At 39.2% G+C, this 17823-nt stretch overlaps 1 protein-coding gene across 1 annotated transcript; it reads right to left on the bottom strand.

The window, feature by feature from the left end:
* Nucleotides 1-99: 99 nt before the first annotated feature.
* Lamtor3 (late endosomal/lysosomal adaptor, MAPK and MTOR activator 3) lies at nucleotides 100-15874 on the bottom strand. The gene is made up of 7 exons (XM_004866281.3): nucleotides 15710-15874; nucleotides 15516-15548; nucleotides 14905-14939; nucleotides 5440-5498; nucleotides 3442-3575; nucleotides 1672-1735; nucleotides 100-637 (listed from the first exon to the last, which is right to left on the bottom strand). The coding sequence occupies exons 2-7, from the start codon at nucleotides 15522-15524 to the stop codon at nucleotides 564-566; spliced, it is 375 nt and encodes a 124-aa protein (XP_004866338.1). The 5' UTR covers nucleotides 15525-15548; nucleotides 15710-15874; the 3' UTR covers nucleotides 100-563.
* Nucleotides 15875-17823: the final 1949 nt, after the last annotated feature.

Here is a 17823-nt window from a genome sequence, read left to right as displayed (position 1 = left end):
AAGGTATAATTTTCCTTTTATTAAAGAGCAGCATCCTCTGAGAACCAAATTAATTAGTAATTTTCACCCATACTGCAAAATAATACGTACAAAGGAAAGTTAGTGATTGTACTGATTTTATTAATTTTACTAAGCCATTTTATCTTCCTTACACTCAATCCAAAGAAATAAAGCATAATCTGAAGAAAAATATGTCCTCATTACTCTCACCATGCAAAGGCCTGCGAGCACTGTACAAAGCAAGCACAGTGACTCAAGTGAATCACATGCCACTGTGATTCTGATCCACGAGTAGATTCTCATCCAAACCTGGAGGAAGGACTAACTCCATGGGAGCTGTGTAGACTGAACCACTTCCGTGGTTACCCCAGATCTCACTAAACAAGAAAAGGGCTTATACAAGAAAATGCAGCCACCCACCTGTAGGCTCTTTCTTTAGCAGGAGGTGGAAAAGAGGGCCTTTTTCTTGAGTACCTGGGTAGAAGGACTACTGTGGTCTAAAGACTGCTGGATTGATACTGTGTTATAATGAGAACAAGGTACAGATCGAAACCACAGTTAGATTAAGAAACTTCGACAACTTTTATCAGTTCTTCAAATAATGGAGCAAGTTCCTTTTCTAGGCTGACAATCAGTCCTAAAACAGAGATAAAAAAGATTATATCATTAGAAAAATGTCCCTAAATGTCATTAACTTAAATTTGCTTTTGTCCAAAATTTAGTTACTAAAAAGTAAACCAGGCAGTTTATTCCCCAGAACTAAAACCAATACTGTAATTCTAAGTAACCAAACTTTCTATTTGCATTATTGTGATATCAAAACTGAGGTTTAGTACACTTAAAATATTGACACAGTATCTCACATAGCAAAGTGTTTTCAAGTAGTATTTACTTTCATCATCTATTGTTAAAGTAGATGGATGACAAAAACCAGTATTAGTAGATACAGAGTGAATTATATGCATCATAATTTGCTATACACATTTAAAAGGGAAAGAAAGCCCTAAATTTATACTTCATTTCAAAATATGCATTAACTCCAAATCACATGATTTTCACTAACAAAGGTGTATTTTTTTCTTCCTGAGCAAATTTGCACATTATATCAAAAGGGAAATAGGCTGCTTTAATATTGGGCAAAGGAAATCAAATTTATCTATAAGTTCAATAAAACCAAGGCATACCTAGGTATTTCACAGGAAAAAAAAATACTTTAAAGATGAATATAGAAAACACATTTACATGTTCAAAAAGAAGTTCAATAATGAATCTTAGAGAAAAACTCATCTAGAAATTAGCACATCTTGCTTCTTAGTTTGCCACAGGGAAGGTTTATGTGCCTTGGTGCTTATTTTCTGTTCATACAAACATCTTCCTCTGTCTTATAGACTATTAAAAGCATCCAGACTCTCCAGGGAACTATTAAAATATAACTCTGTACATTAGCACAATATATAGTAACTGATAATTTAGTGTGTGATGACTGGTGATATCAAAATTGTGGTTTGGTACACTTAAAATACCGATAGCACAACTATCCCACACAGCGAAGTATTTTAACACATTATTTGATAGCTTCAAATTGTTCATAAATGGAAAAGACCTAACAGATCATCAAATCTAAATCTCTCATCTATACTGCACAGATTAAAAGCCATAATTAAAACACACCTGTATTGGCATTGCTGCTGGCTATGAAGCTCACCACCAAAGGCAAACGATTGAACTGAACCACCTGCAAAGAAAATAAAGTCTAAATACTATGATACATTGTGACAAGGTAGAATAGCTTAACTGAAAGATTTGATCTTTCACAAGTTTTAAAGCAGTCAATATTACTAGCCTAATACTGTGGTATTACATCATGAAATATGAAAGAGCTGGAAATAAATGGTTTCATAAAACAGACATACCTTAGAGGTACTGATACCACTAGCCTGGAAGTTTCCAAGATGGAACCATGTCTTCATCTTTTTATTTCAAAGCCCATGTGTCGCTTACACAGGAGAGGTTAAAGGTTCAATAAGTGGTTGGCAATTCAGTGGAAAACAGCAGTAATTTCTAAGTCATTCACAATGTCCTTGCCTTTGGTTCTACTTTCCAAGGATTCAGTTACCCAAGCTCAATCATAGTCTAAAAATATTATACGGAAAATTCCAGAAATAAACAATTCTTCAATTTTGAATTGCTTGACTCTTATGATGGGAGTGCCACACCGCGCTGCTCCACTCTGGACAGGGTCGCCTCTCTGTCCAGGGAACCCACACTGTACCAGCTGCCACCCACATTAGTCACCTAGTAGCCGCCTTGTTTATCAGAGAGACAGTCACAGTATATTGCAGTGCTTGGGTTTAATTAAGTGATCTTTATTTTTCTTAATAATGGCCCAAAGCCAGGAGGAGTGATGCTGGCAATTTAGATATGCCAAAGAAAAGCATACAGAGCTTCCTTTATATAAAAAGATGACAGTTCTCAATAAGGAAAGAAAAAGTCATAAGCTGAGGTTGCTAAGATGTACAGCAAGTCATCATCTTTTTTTATTTGGTTGAGATAGGGTTTTGGTTTGTACTTGATCTGGCCTTGAACTTGTGCCAATCCACCTGCCTCAGCATCCACAGTGCTGGGATTACAGGCGTGTGCCACCAAACTGGCTGTCATTGTTTATTTCTTCGTGTGCCTAATTCATGCATTAACCTTATCCTCTGTCTGCGCATGAGCCTTGCTGGTCTCTGCAGTTTCAGGCACCCTGGGCCCTGGGCTGTGTCCCCTACAGACAAAGGAGAGCTACTGTGTTTTCACCTTCATAACTTCTCCTTCTTATAACTGCAATTTAAGTGATTTTAAATTTACATTAACTTTAAATTAATCACCTTTTTTAAAAAAATGTAGGTTCAACTTCATTCTTATTGGTAAATTAAAGGTTACATGGGTTGGGTATCTTTTCCCTTGCACACGTGTAACTTTTAAATAAAAAAGTCACCGTTGTCAGCAGTACACCAGGCACTGTAGGCAATACTGCTCTCAAGCAAAAGAGATCAACAGGTATCTTACAATCATTGTGATACATGTACTTCAAACCACATGAAAGGATTAGCAACTGTCACAAATTTAAGTAACTTATGTGACTTTCATCCACTTTCACGGCAAAAACTGTAGTCTGAGAAATCAGTCATTTAGCCAACGGCACCATCTACTGGAGTTAACAGTGATGTAATTTTTAAGATGTGTTTTATTTTTAAATCTTTTAAGTGCTCCTCAACAGTACTTATTCCCTGGTATAAAAATGTAAAGAACATTACTAGTTTTAACATACCAATTTAAAGCTAAAACTTTAGTTTCATTCCCTTCAAAACAAATGCAGAATCCTAACACCAGCTCTTTTATATGAAACACAAAAAGCACAGTTCACATCAGCAAACCATTTGATAACCATGGACTCACCTGGTAGGTATTGTAGTAGCAGATGATGCTTTTATTTTTTGAAAGTCCCAGTTTGCTCCCTTGGTCTGTTGCCAGGGCAAAAGTAGACAAGAAGCCGGGCCTCAAAGCATGCTCTGGGGCACTGTCATTGGCCACTAGAAAAGGAAGTGATTCAAGTGAAAAATCCACGGAGGATAGAAAGAGAGGTTTACAGCATCTTTTAAAAAACACAAACCATGAAAAACTGATCACAAAGGTTAAGTTCAATACTGAAAACCAAGCCACTAATCAGGTCTCATCAATTTATGTGGGAAAATTGCTCTATCAGAAATTTAGTGGAAGAAATGCTGGCCCTCACTTTTACTATTTTAGTTATTTACACCGATACCTTAGTACTCAAGTACCACAAACAAGTACCCAACAAACTGCTGTAGCTGAAGATGGCAAAGAGACGTGAGAGAGTGGACACCCAAATTCTAGCTTGTGTGTGGAGGGCCAAACAACAACAACCAGGACAGAATTTTCATGTCAAACAGCAACAGTACTGCCAAGGATTTAGCTCAGTGGTTCCGCCACCTGCCTCGCAAGCAGAAGGTCCTGAGTTTGATCCCCGGTACCAAAAAATAAAAGCAAAGTTACCAAAGTCACTGAGTTTCAAAGCAGTAGATGCCAACAGTCCTGGGGACTGAATCCAGGGCCACCTTTGTCCTAGGCTACATCCCCAGACCTTTATTTAGATTTAGATTCTGCCAGCAGGACTTGAACTAGTGGTCCTCCTGCCTCAGCCTTCCAGAGTACTGGGATTTCAGGTGTGGACCACCATACCTAGCTTGTTTTGTTTTTATTTTTACTGGGGAGAAGGTCTCCTATGCTGCCCAGCCTGGTCTCTCTCTAACTCACGTGATCCTCCTGACTCGTTTTCATGTATTCTTGATAGCTACTTTAAGATACAGATTAATCAATACATTTAATAAACATTACTCGGGTTATCTGAGAGCCATTCTAGAACAAAATACTGAAAAAAACTACAAAAATGTTTGCTTTCATAAATCTACAGTACTACTCTTGTAGATATTAATAATCCTACAGCTGGCTACATTTTTCATGTTTCACTCATTGATCTCTGGTGAAGATATTACAGTCCCATCCGTTCTGATAAAAAATATGTAGAAGCAGTAAAAGCAGACTGACTCCACAGTAACTATGTTATTTTATTTTTTTTCAGTACTGGAGATTGAATCCAGGGTCTTCCAGATGCTAGGCAAGCACTTCACCACTGAGCTACAGTCACATCCCTATTACCTATTCTTAACAACAACAAACAAAAGCCTAAAGATTGGGTGAGAGGGGAGCAATTGTTAAGATCTAATTAAAGTAACTGTATTTTAAGTAAGGAAGCAAAACTTAGGTAATGCTAAGTAAAATAAAAGATGATCCAAATTCGGGGGCGTGCTACACTTTAGATCAAGAATGACCCCCAAACTCACAGGCAGAGGTGGGGCTTCTGGAAGGTGACTGAATCATGGGGTCCTACAGCTGAATGTGCTGGCAGGAGGCAGGGCCTGGCCGGAAAAGGGGTCACTGGGGTGAGACCTGGAGGGGTGAATCACCCTCCTCCCTTGCTCTACTTCCTGGCTGCCAGGACATGAGCAGCTTTCCCCCGCAGCAGCTGTTCCACCATGCTGTTTCTGGCTTGGAGCCAGCCAAGCATGAACCAAACTTCACAGACTGAACAAACTGAACTGCACCCTCTTTAAGTTACAGGTATCAGGTATTATGTCTCAGCAATGCGAAGTGAATAATTCAGGGCGTTATGCTAAAACCAACAGCAAAACTGACTGAAACATATATGCACATATATATATATAAATGATTCAGCTAATACAGATGAGGACCTCTTCTGAATCTGCTGAAATAAGTTTTAAGTTATTTGTCTTCTGCACTACTCAGATGTTAAGGAAACACATATACTTTTAGTCAAAAGCAACATGACATTTGCATTTAAGTATTAAGATTTACCTTTAATAACAGGTACTCCATCTCTATCTGATACAACAATAGCATGGAGTCCTTCAACACTAGAAAGAAAAAAAGTTAAAATATTATAAACAGTTCAGTTTCTCAAAATATATACCTGGAAACCATAATAGTAATTCTTGTAAGTATTTCTGAAAAACCACAGACCTCAACTAGTGATACGCTGTCTCCCGTTATTTTTTCCAAAACTCTCCAGAAATTCAATGTGGATTACTGTCATCATTACAATTTTTACAAATGCATGCATGCAACTTTTGATAAATATCTAAAATAGCTTATTTTTCACTAAAATTGCTAATGCACTGTCATCTCATGATTTGCAAAAGCAGTAAGTTATAAGCAGGGGTTCCAGTGACAAAAAGAGAATCTTTTCCCCTTCTCTCATTCCTTCCAGTACTGAGTGCCTTAACCTGGCACTGAATACTTCATGAAATATCACAGGCAAAAACAAGCAGATACTGACTTCTGGAAGCTCACAACTAAGCCAAGAGGCTCCAGATAAAATGTCATACTAACAACAGCTATTACCTGTTACCAGGGGATCCCCAGGGACAGGAAAGCCCACATTGGTGGCATATAGGGCACTGATGACTGATACAGAAGGGATTCCTCACTTTATGAAAAGGAATGATGAAACAACTGTGTATAAAACTTCCTACTATTTTATACTGCTATTGGTATTTTTCCCATTATCATTCAATCCTGAAATTACATAGGATTAAAATGTATTCTAGAAGATTAACAAAAGATTACTATATATATTCTTATACATCAAAAACTTGGTTATATAAAAACATGTCTTACACGGCCAGGAATTTAGCTCAGTGGTGCTGCAAATGCCTGGCAAGTGCAAGGTCCTGAGTTTGATTCCCGGTACAAGAGAAACAAAACCAAACAAAAAAGCCCGTCTTACAGATTACTGTACACAATTAAGTCACTTTTTGCAGTTATCAACACCACTTGAAATAGGAAGAGATTACAGCTCCCACTCTCCACAAAGGATAAGTGAAGGAAGTTACGAACAGAACACTCTGAAGACAAAAAAGAGGAAGGTCTTCATGAACTGAGAGGAACTACTTGAAAGTTGTTTTCTCAAGGGAAAAAATAAGCAATTTTCACAAGAATATGCAAAAGCCAGAGGTGATGTAACAAAACATGTAACTGTGTCTGTGCATGTGTAAACACACTCTTGTTTGGGCTGGGGATTTGGCTCAGGGGTTACACCACCTGTCTCAAAAATGCAAGGACCAGAGTTCGATCCCCGGTACCAAAAAACCCCCCAAAAACACAACACTCTTGTTTGCTCTGGACATATAAACCCTCTCTGGGGATAACACTGGTCATTTGAGAGACGCAAATGAAAATAACCCTGAGATTCCACCTCACTCCAGAAAGAATGGCTGCTATCAAGAAATCAACCAAGAACAAATGCTGGCGGGGTTGGGGGGAGAAAGGAACCCTTCTCCACTGTTGGTGGGAGTGCAGACTGGTGCAATCACTCTGAAAATCAGTATGAAGATTCCTCAAAAAACTAGGATTAGAGGTTCCATTTGACCCAGCTATTCCCCTGCTGGGTATCTTCCCAAAAGTCTTAAAAGAATCATACCACAGATACATGCACAACCATGTTTACAGCAGCACAGTAATAGCTAAAACTTGGAAACAACCCAATTGCCCATCAACTGGTGACTGGATAAAATTTTTTTTTATATACAATGGAGTACTACTCAGCCATAAAGAATGAGAAACTAGAGACATTTATAGCTACAAGGATGCACACTGAGGTCATACTCTTAAGTGAAATAAATAGGACACTCGTGTGTAAATACCAAATAGTTTCTCTGGTGTGAGAAACTGAAAATATAAACGAGGATCAAAATGTATAACAGATAATGTGAAATAGGAAGAAAAGGTCCAAAGGGGAAGGGGAAGTGGAAGAAGGGAAAGGAAAGAAGGGTAAGGAATAAATATGAAAAAAGAAAACGGAAACAAAGTCTTTGTAAACAGGGAGGCATGGAGGGGTTGAAGGGAGGGCAAGGGAATGAGGAAAAAAATAAGAACCAAGATATATCATATAAAGGTACAAATTCCCAATGACGAATGTCATCATACTGTATACCTAAAATGTACCAATAAACTTAATGAATTTAAAAAAAAGTTGTTTTCAATTCTATTCATAGTGGACAAAGAGTAATATGAAAATATTTTACTAAAAAATAAAAAACAATTAGCATACCGTATTTTTATAAAGAATAAGTTGAATTTTATTAAATATTTTGCAAAAATCTAAGGCTAACTAAAATAACCATTTTTTACTCTAAAAAACAAATGGGGCATGAGTAATCAAAGACATCCTTATCCTGGGGCTGGGGTGCAGTGAGGTGGTGGAGCATCTACAGAGGACATACTCAGCACCGCAGGGCCTGGGTTCAACCCCAGGATGCAGCAACCCTCCCCAAAGACACCATACTTAAACTTTTTCATAAACTATTAAATATTTAATTATTTAAAAACATAAAGCCGGGCACGGAGGCCTGTAATCTCTACCCTCAAGAGTCTGAGGCAGGAGAATTGTGGCAAGTTTAAGGCCATCCTGGGCAACATAGTTAAAGGCCAGTGAGACTGTCTCAAAAAACAGACTCCAGAAAACAAAACATAAAAGCTGTGATCATTAAAGGCTGAGGACTCTTTGATTCACAGCTGGATTTTAAAATGCAAACCCAAGAATGACTCTTAACAGAAAATTAAAACCACACATTCAACTATGTCTGTCTTTGGCTGGCTTGGTTTTTGAGAGGCTGGGATGCCTCATCCACCTATAAATCTAGCAAAAAATTCAAGTGTTCACAATATTATTTCTTCATTCTTTTCATTGTTGGAGTGCAGTAAGCCTGGTTTGAAGAAAAGATCATGAATGAGTCAAATTTGACACAGTCATGAAAAAAGCAGATGGTACTAATCCCTTTCCTGCCATTATAAAAAGATTTCTGTTGTGCTTTTCCACATACTTTAAACTGAATATATCTCTTAGATGAGCACTACCACTAGTATTTGCCCTTTGTTTCCACATTTTCTACAATTAAATGATAATGCCAATACACCATACTGGAACTTATGGGATACAATAAAAGCAGTCCTACGAGGGAGATTTCCAGTGGTGAATTCTCCTATCTGAAAAACAGATCAAACTCAAATAAACAACCTAATGTTGAACTTCAAGCTTCTAGAAAAACAGTAAGTCAAGCCCAAAGCTCTACAAAGGAGAAAATTATAAAGACCATGGCAGAAGTTAATGCAATAGAGACTAAGAAAACAAAAGAAAGAATGAATGAATCAAAGAATTGGTTCTTTGAAAGATTAAATAAAGCAGACAAACCCTTAAGCCAACCTTATCTAAATAAGGAAAGAAAAGACTCAAATCCATCAACCAGGAATGAAAAGGGTGAAATCACAACAGATCCTACAGAAATCCAGAAGATCATCAACACCTACTTTGAGAATTTGTATTTTTGTTTTTTTTGAGAATCCATTATTTTAATAAGATAGAAAACACAGAAGAAGTAAACAGAATCCTAGATATGTAAGATGTAAAAATTCTTTATTTTTCTGGTACGAGGGCTCAAACTCAGGACCTTGCACTTGCCAGGTAGGTGCAGCGCCACTGAGAGCTACATTCCTGGCCCTAAAATATAAAAATTCTAAATAAAGCAGTATCAGTCAATGAAATTAAAGATGTAATTAAAAACTTACCAAGGAAGAAAAGCCCAGGCCCTGATGGATTCATTCCTGAATTCTACAAGAAGTTTAGAGAAGACTTAATGCCACTACCTTTCAAACTCTTTAATGAGATTGAAAGAGGAGCAATACTTCCAAATTTATTCCTGGAAGCAAGCGTTACCCTAATACCAAAACCAGAGAAGGATCCAGTCAAAAAAAGGAACTACAGGCCAATCTCCCTAATGAACATAGACACAAAAATCCTCAATTAGATACTGGCAAACAGAACAGAGCAAATAATTAAGAAGATTATACACCATAACCAAGTAGGATTCGTCCCAGGGATGCAGGGATGGTTCAATACATGCAAATCAATGAATGTAATACACCATATTAATAGAGCCAAGGAAAAAAACTGTATGATCATCTCAATAGATGCAGAAAAAGCATTTGGAAAAGCCCAATACCCATTCATGATAAAAACTCTACAGAAAATTGGAATAAATGGTCTTTATCTCCCCTATGACAAAGCAATGGCCAACATCATACTAAATTGTCAAAAACTGAAAGTTTTCACTCTAAAATCAGGAACAAGGCAAGAATGTTCACTATCACCACTCGTATTCAATATAGTTTTGGAAACATCAGCCAGAGCAATTAGACAAGAGAAAGAAATAAAAGGAATAGATAGGAAAGGAAGGGGTTAAACTATTATTATTTGCAGATGACATGGTATTCCTCATAGAAGACCTTAAAAACTCAGGCAAAAAACTCTTAGATTTAATTACCGAATTCAGTAGTGTAGCTGGATACAAAGTCAACATTCAAAATCAATACCATTCCTAACAAATAACAAACTCACTGAGAGAAATTAGGGAAATACCTTTCACAATAGCACACAAAAGAATGAAATACCTAGGAATTGATCTAATGTAAGACGTAAAAGATTTTTACATTGAAAACTACAGTACCCTGAAAAAGGAGATAGGAGAAAAGGATATCAGAAAATGGAAAGATATCCCTTGTTCTTGGGTAAGAAAAACCAATATAGCGACAATGGCCATACTTCCAAAATTGTTATACAGATTTAATGCAATCCTGATCAAAATTCCAATAGCACATCTCACCAAATTAGAAAAAACAATCCTAAAATTCATTTGGAACCACAAGAGACCTAGAATAGCACAAGCAATTCTGGACAACAAAGGCAAGGCAGGAGCCATTTACAATCCTTAATTTGAGATTATATTACTCAGCTACTGTAATAAAAACAGCATAGTACTGGCAAAAAAACGTAAGTGAGGATTAATGAAACAGATTAGAAGATGTAGAAACAACTTCCAACACACTCAGTCACTTTATCTTTGACAAAGGGCCCAATCACTTTTACTGGAAGAAGGATCGTCTCCTTTAATAAATGGTGCTTGAAAAAATGGCTTTCTACATGCCAAAGATTAAAATTAGACCCATACCTTTCACCATGCACTAAACTAAAATCAAAATGGATCAAAATCTAAATATTAAAACAGAAACACTAAATCTGTTGAAAGAACAGGCACAACTCTTGAAGACATAGGTGTAGGCAAAGACTTTATGAACAAAACCCTTATCAAACAGGAAATATCACAAAGAATCAACAACTGGGACCTCACCTTACTAAAAAGCTTTTGCACAGGAAAAGAAACCACCAGTAGAGTGAAGAGACAACCCAGTGTGGGAAAAGTTTTTTGCCAGCTGTTCCTCAAAGGACTACTACATGAAATATATAAGAAGTTAAAAAAAAATCAGACCTCTAAAATTTAAAGACCCAGTCCAAAAATGGGCATCTGAAATGAACAGACACTTCTCAGATGAAGCACAAGTGGCAATTAAATATATGAAAAAACGTTCAACATCACTGGTCAATTGAGAGATGCAAATTAAAACAACACTGAGATTTTATCACACTCCAGAAAGAATGGTTATTATCAACAATCAACCAATTAACAGATGTTGGCAGGGCTGTGGGGAAAAAAGAACCCTTCCCCATTGTTGGTGGGAGTATAGACTGGTACAACCACTATGGAAATCAGTGTGGAGATTCCTCAAAAAACTATGATTAGAGGTTCCATTCGACCCAGCTATTCCCCTTCTCAGTATCTTCTCAAAAGAATTAAAGTCATTGGCCGGGGATTTAGCTCAGTGGTGCCAGTGCCTGCCTGGCAAGTGCAAGGTCCTGAGTTCAATCCCTGGTACCAGAAAAAAACAAAAACAAAATCAAAAAGCATTAAAGTCATCATACCACAGTGATATATGCATGTTGGGGACTAGGCTACAGAACTCAGATCTCATAGTCCCCAGGTTGGTATTATTTTGCCTCAGGAAAAGGGAAATATGTGGAAGGCAACATGCCCCCTGGCTATAGGTGGAATGTTGATAACAATAACTGATAACTGAGCACACTTGAGGCAAGACAGCATCTGCTGAGGACAGTTGTCAATACACAGGCATTTGGGTGTAGAGAAAATGTGGTTCCTCATCAACTTAGTCCTTATCGATCCATTCTCTATAGTTGCTATTACAGTTGCTAGGAGATGTGTGCTACCCCTCCCCCTGCCCTTCTCATTGGCTAATAAAAGTGGGCCAATTGCAGAGTTTTATTTGAGTCTGTCTGCTAGAGGTCCCCTACTTTTTATCTTGAAGATTATGTTTCTTTTTATTCCTCATTGTTCCCCCCAAAAGGCAGCTGAGGGTCTAATCAGCCCTCAGTATATACACACTTACATTTACAGTGGCAGTTTATAATAGCTAAATCTTGGAAACAGTCCACATGCTCATCAACCAAAGAATGAATGAAGATTTTTTTTTGGCGGGGGGGGGGATACCAGGGATCGAACTCAGGACCTTGCGCTTGCGAGGTAGGCAGCGGAACCACTGAGCTAAATCTCAGGCCCAGAAGATTTGTTTGTTTCTTTTTATACAATGCAGTACTATTCTGCCATAGAGAAGGATAAGCTCAAGACATTTCTAGCTAAATGGATGCACCCTGAGACCATACTCTTAGGTGAAATAAATGGGACACATATGCTTAAAAATTGCATTGATTCTCTGTTGTGAAACTGAAAATGGAAACAAGGACCAAAATATGTAATACTTATTGGGAAATGGGAAGAAAATGTGTGAATGAGAAGGGGAAAAAGGGAGAGGGGAGGGGGAAAGGAAGGAAGGGACAAGAAGAAAAAGAATAGAAGAAAAAATGGAAACAAAGGTTTTGTATATAAGGAGAGGAAAAGGGGTTGAAGAGAAGTGAGGGGAATGGGAAAAAAAACGAAGCAAGATATATCATGTACAGGTACAAACTCCTTATGATGAATGTTATCACTATGTATACCTAAAATGTACCAATAAAAATAAAAAGAAGCCATTAAAAATAAAAGAAAGAGGGTCGCTGCTTGTCGCTTGCTGCCTTTTGCCTGCCCTGCTTTGCTATGGACCATTTCTCCTCTGCGATGCCCCTCTACCATGCCCCTCTACCATACCACCCTTCCTTGGAGCCAGCCAACTATGAAATGAAACCTCTACAAACTGTGAGGTCAATAAACTATGCTGGTTTTCCTGTACTGTGTCACCAGTGCAGTGGGTGTCCCTCCACCCAGTTTAATTCTCTAATCTTTCAACGACATAACTACAGATACAGAAAGCTCTAATTTTGCAGATTCACTATATGCATTTTAGTTATTATGTTAGTACCACACCCTTCAATAGCTCAGGTCAAATTTTAATTCCCAATCCATATTTACCAAAATAACTGCATAAAGCAAAAACTTTTAACTTCTCAACCCACAAATACCACACAAGTAAGTACATAATTAGCAGGTGCACAATGTAATCAGTAACCAGCCACATCACTTCCTTCAGCGTACATTAGAACCTGGTCACTGTCCATCTGTTACTTAGTTCATGAAGAGATAGCAAAGCATATACTGTATGACATTAGAAAAGTATATATAATTGAGGGAACTGGCCAACAAAGGTAAAATACAGGAAAGAAATGAAAAGTGATAATGCTAGAAGTGAAATTCAAACAGAAAGTAAATAAAGAAATGGTTGACCATGGGAATATGGCTGTTATTGCTTTTAGGGGGACTCTAGTTTTGCAGCCAGAGGACTCAGATGACAGTGACTTTCCTGTCATAAATGAGCAAAGTGGCTGTAATGAAAATGTCCCAGAGAAACTGATGCTGACAAAAACCTCAAATCAATGAAAAACTCAGATACTTCCCAGCACTGGAAAAATCTGAAGGATTAAAATGTGGGAAGCTAATCCTAAATCAGAATGGAATATGACAATTCAGCAAGGCGTATAAAAAAGATCTGCTCCTTATACTAAGGTATATGGAGGAAGCAGTTAAACACTGTTAAAACTGTTTCGTTTTGTTTTTTTGCAAAGTGAAATAATTCCCAATATTACTGATGTTTTAAATTAGTGTACTAAGCAAACTCATTTTAACACTTGGCATTGTTTCTCTATTTGTAACCAATAATGAAAGTTTTAATGTTTTGAAAGAAACTGAAAAGTCACAAAACAATTGTTAATTTTGCCACTTGTTTTTAAAATGTCTTTCCACAGTTCCAGCTACTGCTATGGTCCTGTATTCTCGTGAAATCCTAGGATTCCCTGTATCACTAATCATTAGGTTAGGAACAGTATCAGCAACTTGTCTCTAGTTTGCCAATAGCAGAAGACTACAGATGAATTTAAGCAGTTCATTAACATGAAATATATGGCAAAAATTATTTAACACCTGAATACAAAAGAAAAATATAATAGATTCAAAACCAGAAAATAGTATCAACTTTCAGTAATCTGTAATTAGATAAAGGCAAGAGCCAACGAATGACTCATTCCAAATAATTCAAGATAAAATCCAAACAAGTTTTGTTTCCTAAATACAAAAGCTGACATCCAAAACCTTTTAGAACTTCAGATTTGGTAGATAAGAAAAAAGGATCTCACCACATATTCTGCTATATTACCTCAAAGATTATTCACTTAAATCTCTTTATTCTAGAATGTGATCATGAATGGGTCCAGTCATATTCCTCTCTCATGCCCTAAACTCTCAGGAATTCTGGTACATAGTTATGAGTGCAGAGGAAAGCAGCACTTATGAAGGCCTCATTTTACATTAAATTAAATGTGAGTTATGATTCCAGTAATCTAAATATCTAAAAGGAAGTTTGTTGACATTAATACAAGAGCCTAATTTATAAAATGGTACTCCAAATTGACAATGTGTAGCCAAAAGCAAGCCTTGTGACTTTTCATGTATGAACTACTGTCTGAAGATATATTTTTGGGTTATGCAAACTCAGCAATTTGGTCTTAATAACAAAGTAAAAGTAAAAGCGAGTTCTTACGATTTTTCTCCTTAAAGGGACCATAAAAACTTCAAAGTATAATCCACTAAAAGGATATGACAGTTTATTTGCAAGAACTCAAAAGTGGCAAGAAATTTGAGTTCTGCTACTCCCCAACCTACTGAACATTAGTCACAGACTTCTCTAGGCCTCATGTTATCTGCAAATTCAGAGGGCATTCATTGCTTGTGACACTGAGGGATATGTTAGGTACTTAAAGTGATAATAAATTAGCATAATATACACCAAATATTAGTCATAAAAGGGAGCAAAACATCTCATCAAGTTAACATGGCATGCAGAATTGATTCCACAGCAGTAAATTTTTACCTTGGTAACTTCTTATACAGGAATCGCTTTAGGTCCTGAAAGATAATATTGAAAAATCATAATACGCAGTCCACTGCTTTTCTAGACCTGTCCTTCCCACCTTTCAGGGACCTGAAGTCCTCACACATAACTTTTCTTGCTGGGGTTTTACCTCTGCATTTCTGATTTTGACGCTGGTCCTACCACAGGAGGGAGGTAACCTTTTTCTCTAAGTTCTCACTGCACTATCAAGTAGAGATAAAAACAGACCTATACAGTGTCCATTACTGTGCTTGGAAATGGGACACAAAAACGCTTCTCAGCTATCAGATCCAATCCTCTTCCGGCTGCGGTGCGCGCCACAGAGCCCACGGCCTCCCGCCTAGTCCCCGTCCTCACTTCCCTAAACTCCAGTCCTCTGGAGATGTCGCCAGCGGCGCAGGGGCCCAGGACCCTCTCTGTACCTGGCGGGGTCTAACACCCGCCGAACGTTCGCTCCCTGCCACCAATCAGAACCATATGCTGAAGCCCTCGGCCCACATCTGGACCTGGACTCCCTTGCGGCCACCCCTTCACAACCCAGGGGGAACCCCTCTGTCGGCGGCCCGCCCGCAGAGTGCGGGATAACTCACGTCCGCCATGCCGCGCTGTTCCGACCTCCGCTCCTGCAAGACAGAGCTGCCCTGAGCGCAAGCGGGCGCGCCCCTGCCCGCCCGCGCCCCGCCCAGCCACCGTAAGTTGAGAGCCGCTGGGAACGGACGATCTCTCCCTCAGACTCGCCACCCTATCACCCTCGCCTGGACACCAGGCGGGGCAGCCCTGCTACCTGCTCTTCTCGGCTATCCGAGTGTCTTTCACAGTCCTTCAGCAGCAGCTTCAAACAGCTTCCTCGGCCAGCCGCCGTCACATGACTCGCGACCCCGTCTGAGCTTCCGGAAGCACTTGATAAGCAGCAGACAGCGGCTGAGAGGGACTTCCGGGGGGGAGCCCGGCGGAAACAGGGAGCGGACACCGCCTACTGCGCCTGCGCGTCCCGCCCCACTTTGCCCCTTCACAGCAGCATCCTGCCTCTGCGTACCAGGCGTGCTGCGCTTGTACAGTGTCCCTTGACTTACCCGCCAGGGTTGCTCTCAGGCCGCCTCGTGCCGAGCGGATGCGTATACTTCATTCGTTTCTTTGTTATTTTAAAACCTTTCCTCGCTGATGAAGACATTTGAGGGGCTGGTGTTTGATGGAACAGCACGAACCGGAATACCTGTAATCCGAACTCCCAGCCTTGAGTTTCCGACCGTTTCTGGTCTCTGGATGCAGCCGCGCAGCGCAGGAGCTGTGGGCACTGTGAGCTGCTGCTTGGACATGTGGGCGTCCGCGCCTTTTTTCGTGTGGCTCGACGTGCGATGTGAGGGTTGCCAGTACTGGTTTTGGTTGGTACCTTGTTGTCCATTCAAGGATCGCCTGCTGCCATAGAGAGCAGGAAGACTACAGGGTTCCGCCGAAGGGAGTCCTCTCTTGCACAGGGCCGTGTTTTTTTTTTTTTTTTTTTTTTCTTGTCACGGAGCTGTGCTGTGCATCCCAGGGTGTCCTGCAGCGTTGGGCCTTTGCGCCCTAGATTGCAGGAACAGTCGAAAAACCTCTGGTGGATAAAATCCTACCCGGTTGAAGATAGCCTTAGCCCCTCCTAAGAAAATTGAAGTTCATAGTTTTTGTTGCAGTTTTCCTCCTTTTTTATTTGATACAGCAACATCTCTAGAAAAATGAGATCTGTGGACACTTTTTTACTCTGACCTTAGTTTCCAACCCCTAAAGAGTACAGAAGGAACTAATTCTAGTCCAAAAGATTTGAAAAATCTGGGTGGTGTGTGTGTGGGGGGGCTATCTTGGTTGTTTTTTGTTTTTTATTTTTATTTATTTATTTTTGCTACTGGGGATCGAACTCAGGACCTTGCTTTTTCGAGGCAGGCAGTGGAACCACTGAACTAAATCCCTGACCCAGTGTGGCTGTCTTTTAAGAGGATGAAATTATAAATTTCAGTTTACTGCTTTTTCCTTTAATACGTTCACGATGGGACAGTAATTCATATGTCTTGCTACTGTGCAGCTTGAACCATCAGTGATACATGCATGACTATGTCATACATTACAGTACTACTTGTGCCAGAGATAACAAGCAGCTGGATGGGACAGTCATGCATGTACCACTAGCGGTATAAGGGGATCTGTAATCCCTTGTTTCTAGCCTCTAGGGCTCTGCATTTACTTATCTCAGGTCCCCATTCACTTTCATCTCCTAACTCTTCAGATAATGGCATTTCCTGCCTGTTTGCACTTTTCCTACAGTGCCCTGAGAATGTGTAAATGTGTACTTTTCGTGGGTGTTGTTTACCATTTTAATCTCATTGGAGGTTGGGTATCATTTTCATAATTTCTTCCTGTCAGCTCTAATTAAAAAGTGATAAACACCTCCAATAAACCTTAAACCACTCCCCTAACGTCTCTATTTGTACCATAGTTCTTCCCTTCCTGAATCATACTTGCTTTTTACTTCCTTGCATCCTCTTTCCTAACAATGATTTTTGCATTTATGTTTTTTGAATTATTGATTGAAACCTGTTTCTGTTCAGCAAGCCCCAATCAGTAGCCCTTCTAGTTTTCACTAGAATAAATATGAAATAATCAACTTATAACAAATGTTTATTTGGGTTTACTTTTATAAGTTTCATTCCCTGATGAATTGGTCCCATTACTTTGGGCATGTGGTGAAGGAAAACTCCTGCCGTATGGCCAGGAAGCAAGAGGAAGATTCCGAGGTCCCACAATCCCCTTTGAGTGCATATCTCTTGATGTGAAGACAGCCCATTGTGCCCACCTCTTTAAAGTTTCCACCACCCACCAAAAGGACTGTGTTGGGGACCACACCTTTACGACATGGACCTTTGGGTA

Source organism: Heterocephalus glaber, unplaced genomic scaffold, assembly GCF_053883595.1.
Source record: "Heterocephalus glaber isolate CG9 unplaced genomic scaffold, H.glaber_assembly_v1.0 deba00001688, whole genome shotgun sequence".
In the NCBI taxonomy this organism is placed as follows: domain Eukaryota; kingdom Metazoa; phylum Chordata; class Mammalia; order Rodentia; family Bathyergidae; genus Heterocephalus; species Heterocephalus glaber.
This window is presented reverse-complemented; position numbering and strand designations above follow the sequence as displayed.

Bases quoted from the DNA above. Each gene is read 5' to 3' on its own strand.
- Lamtor3 (XM_004866281.3), bottom strand. The intron at 5,499-14,904 runs GTAAAAATTTAC...TTTTCTTTCTAG, and splicing joins CTGTATAAGAAGTTACCAAG to TGTTGAAGGACTCCATGCTA. The intron at 3,576-5,439 runs GTAAATCTTAAT...TTCCTTTTCTAG, and splicing joins TGGAGTACCTGTTATTAAAG to TGGCCAATGACAGTGCCCCA.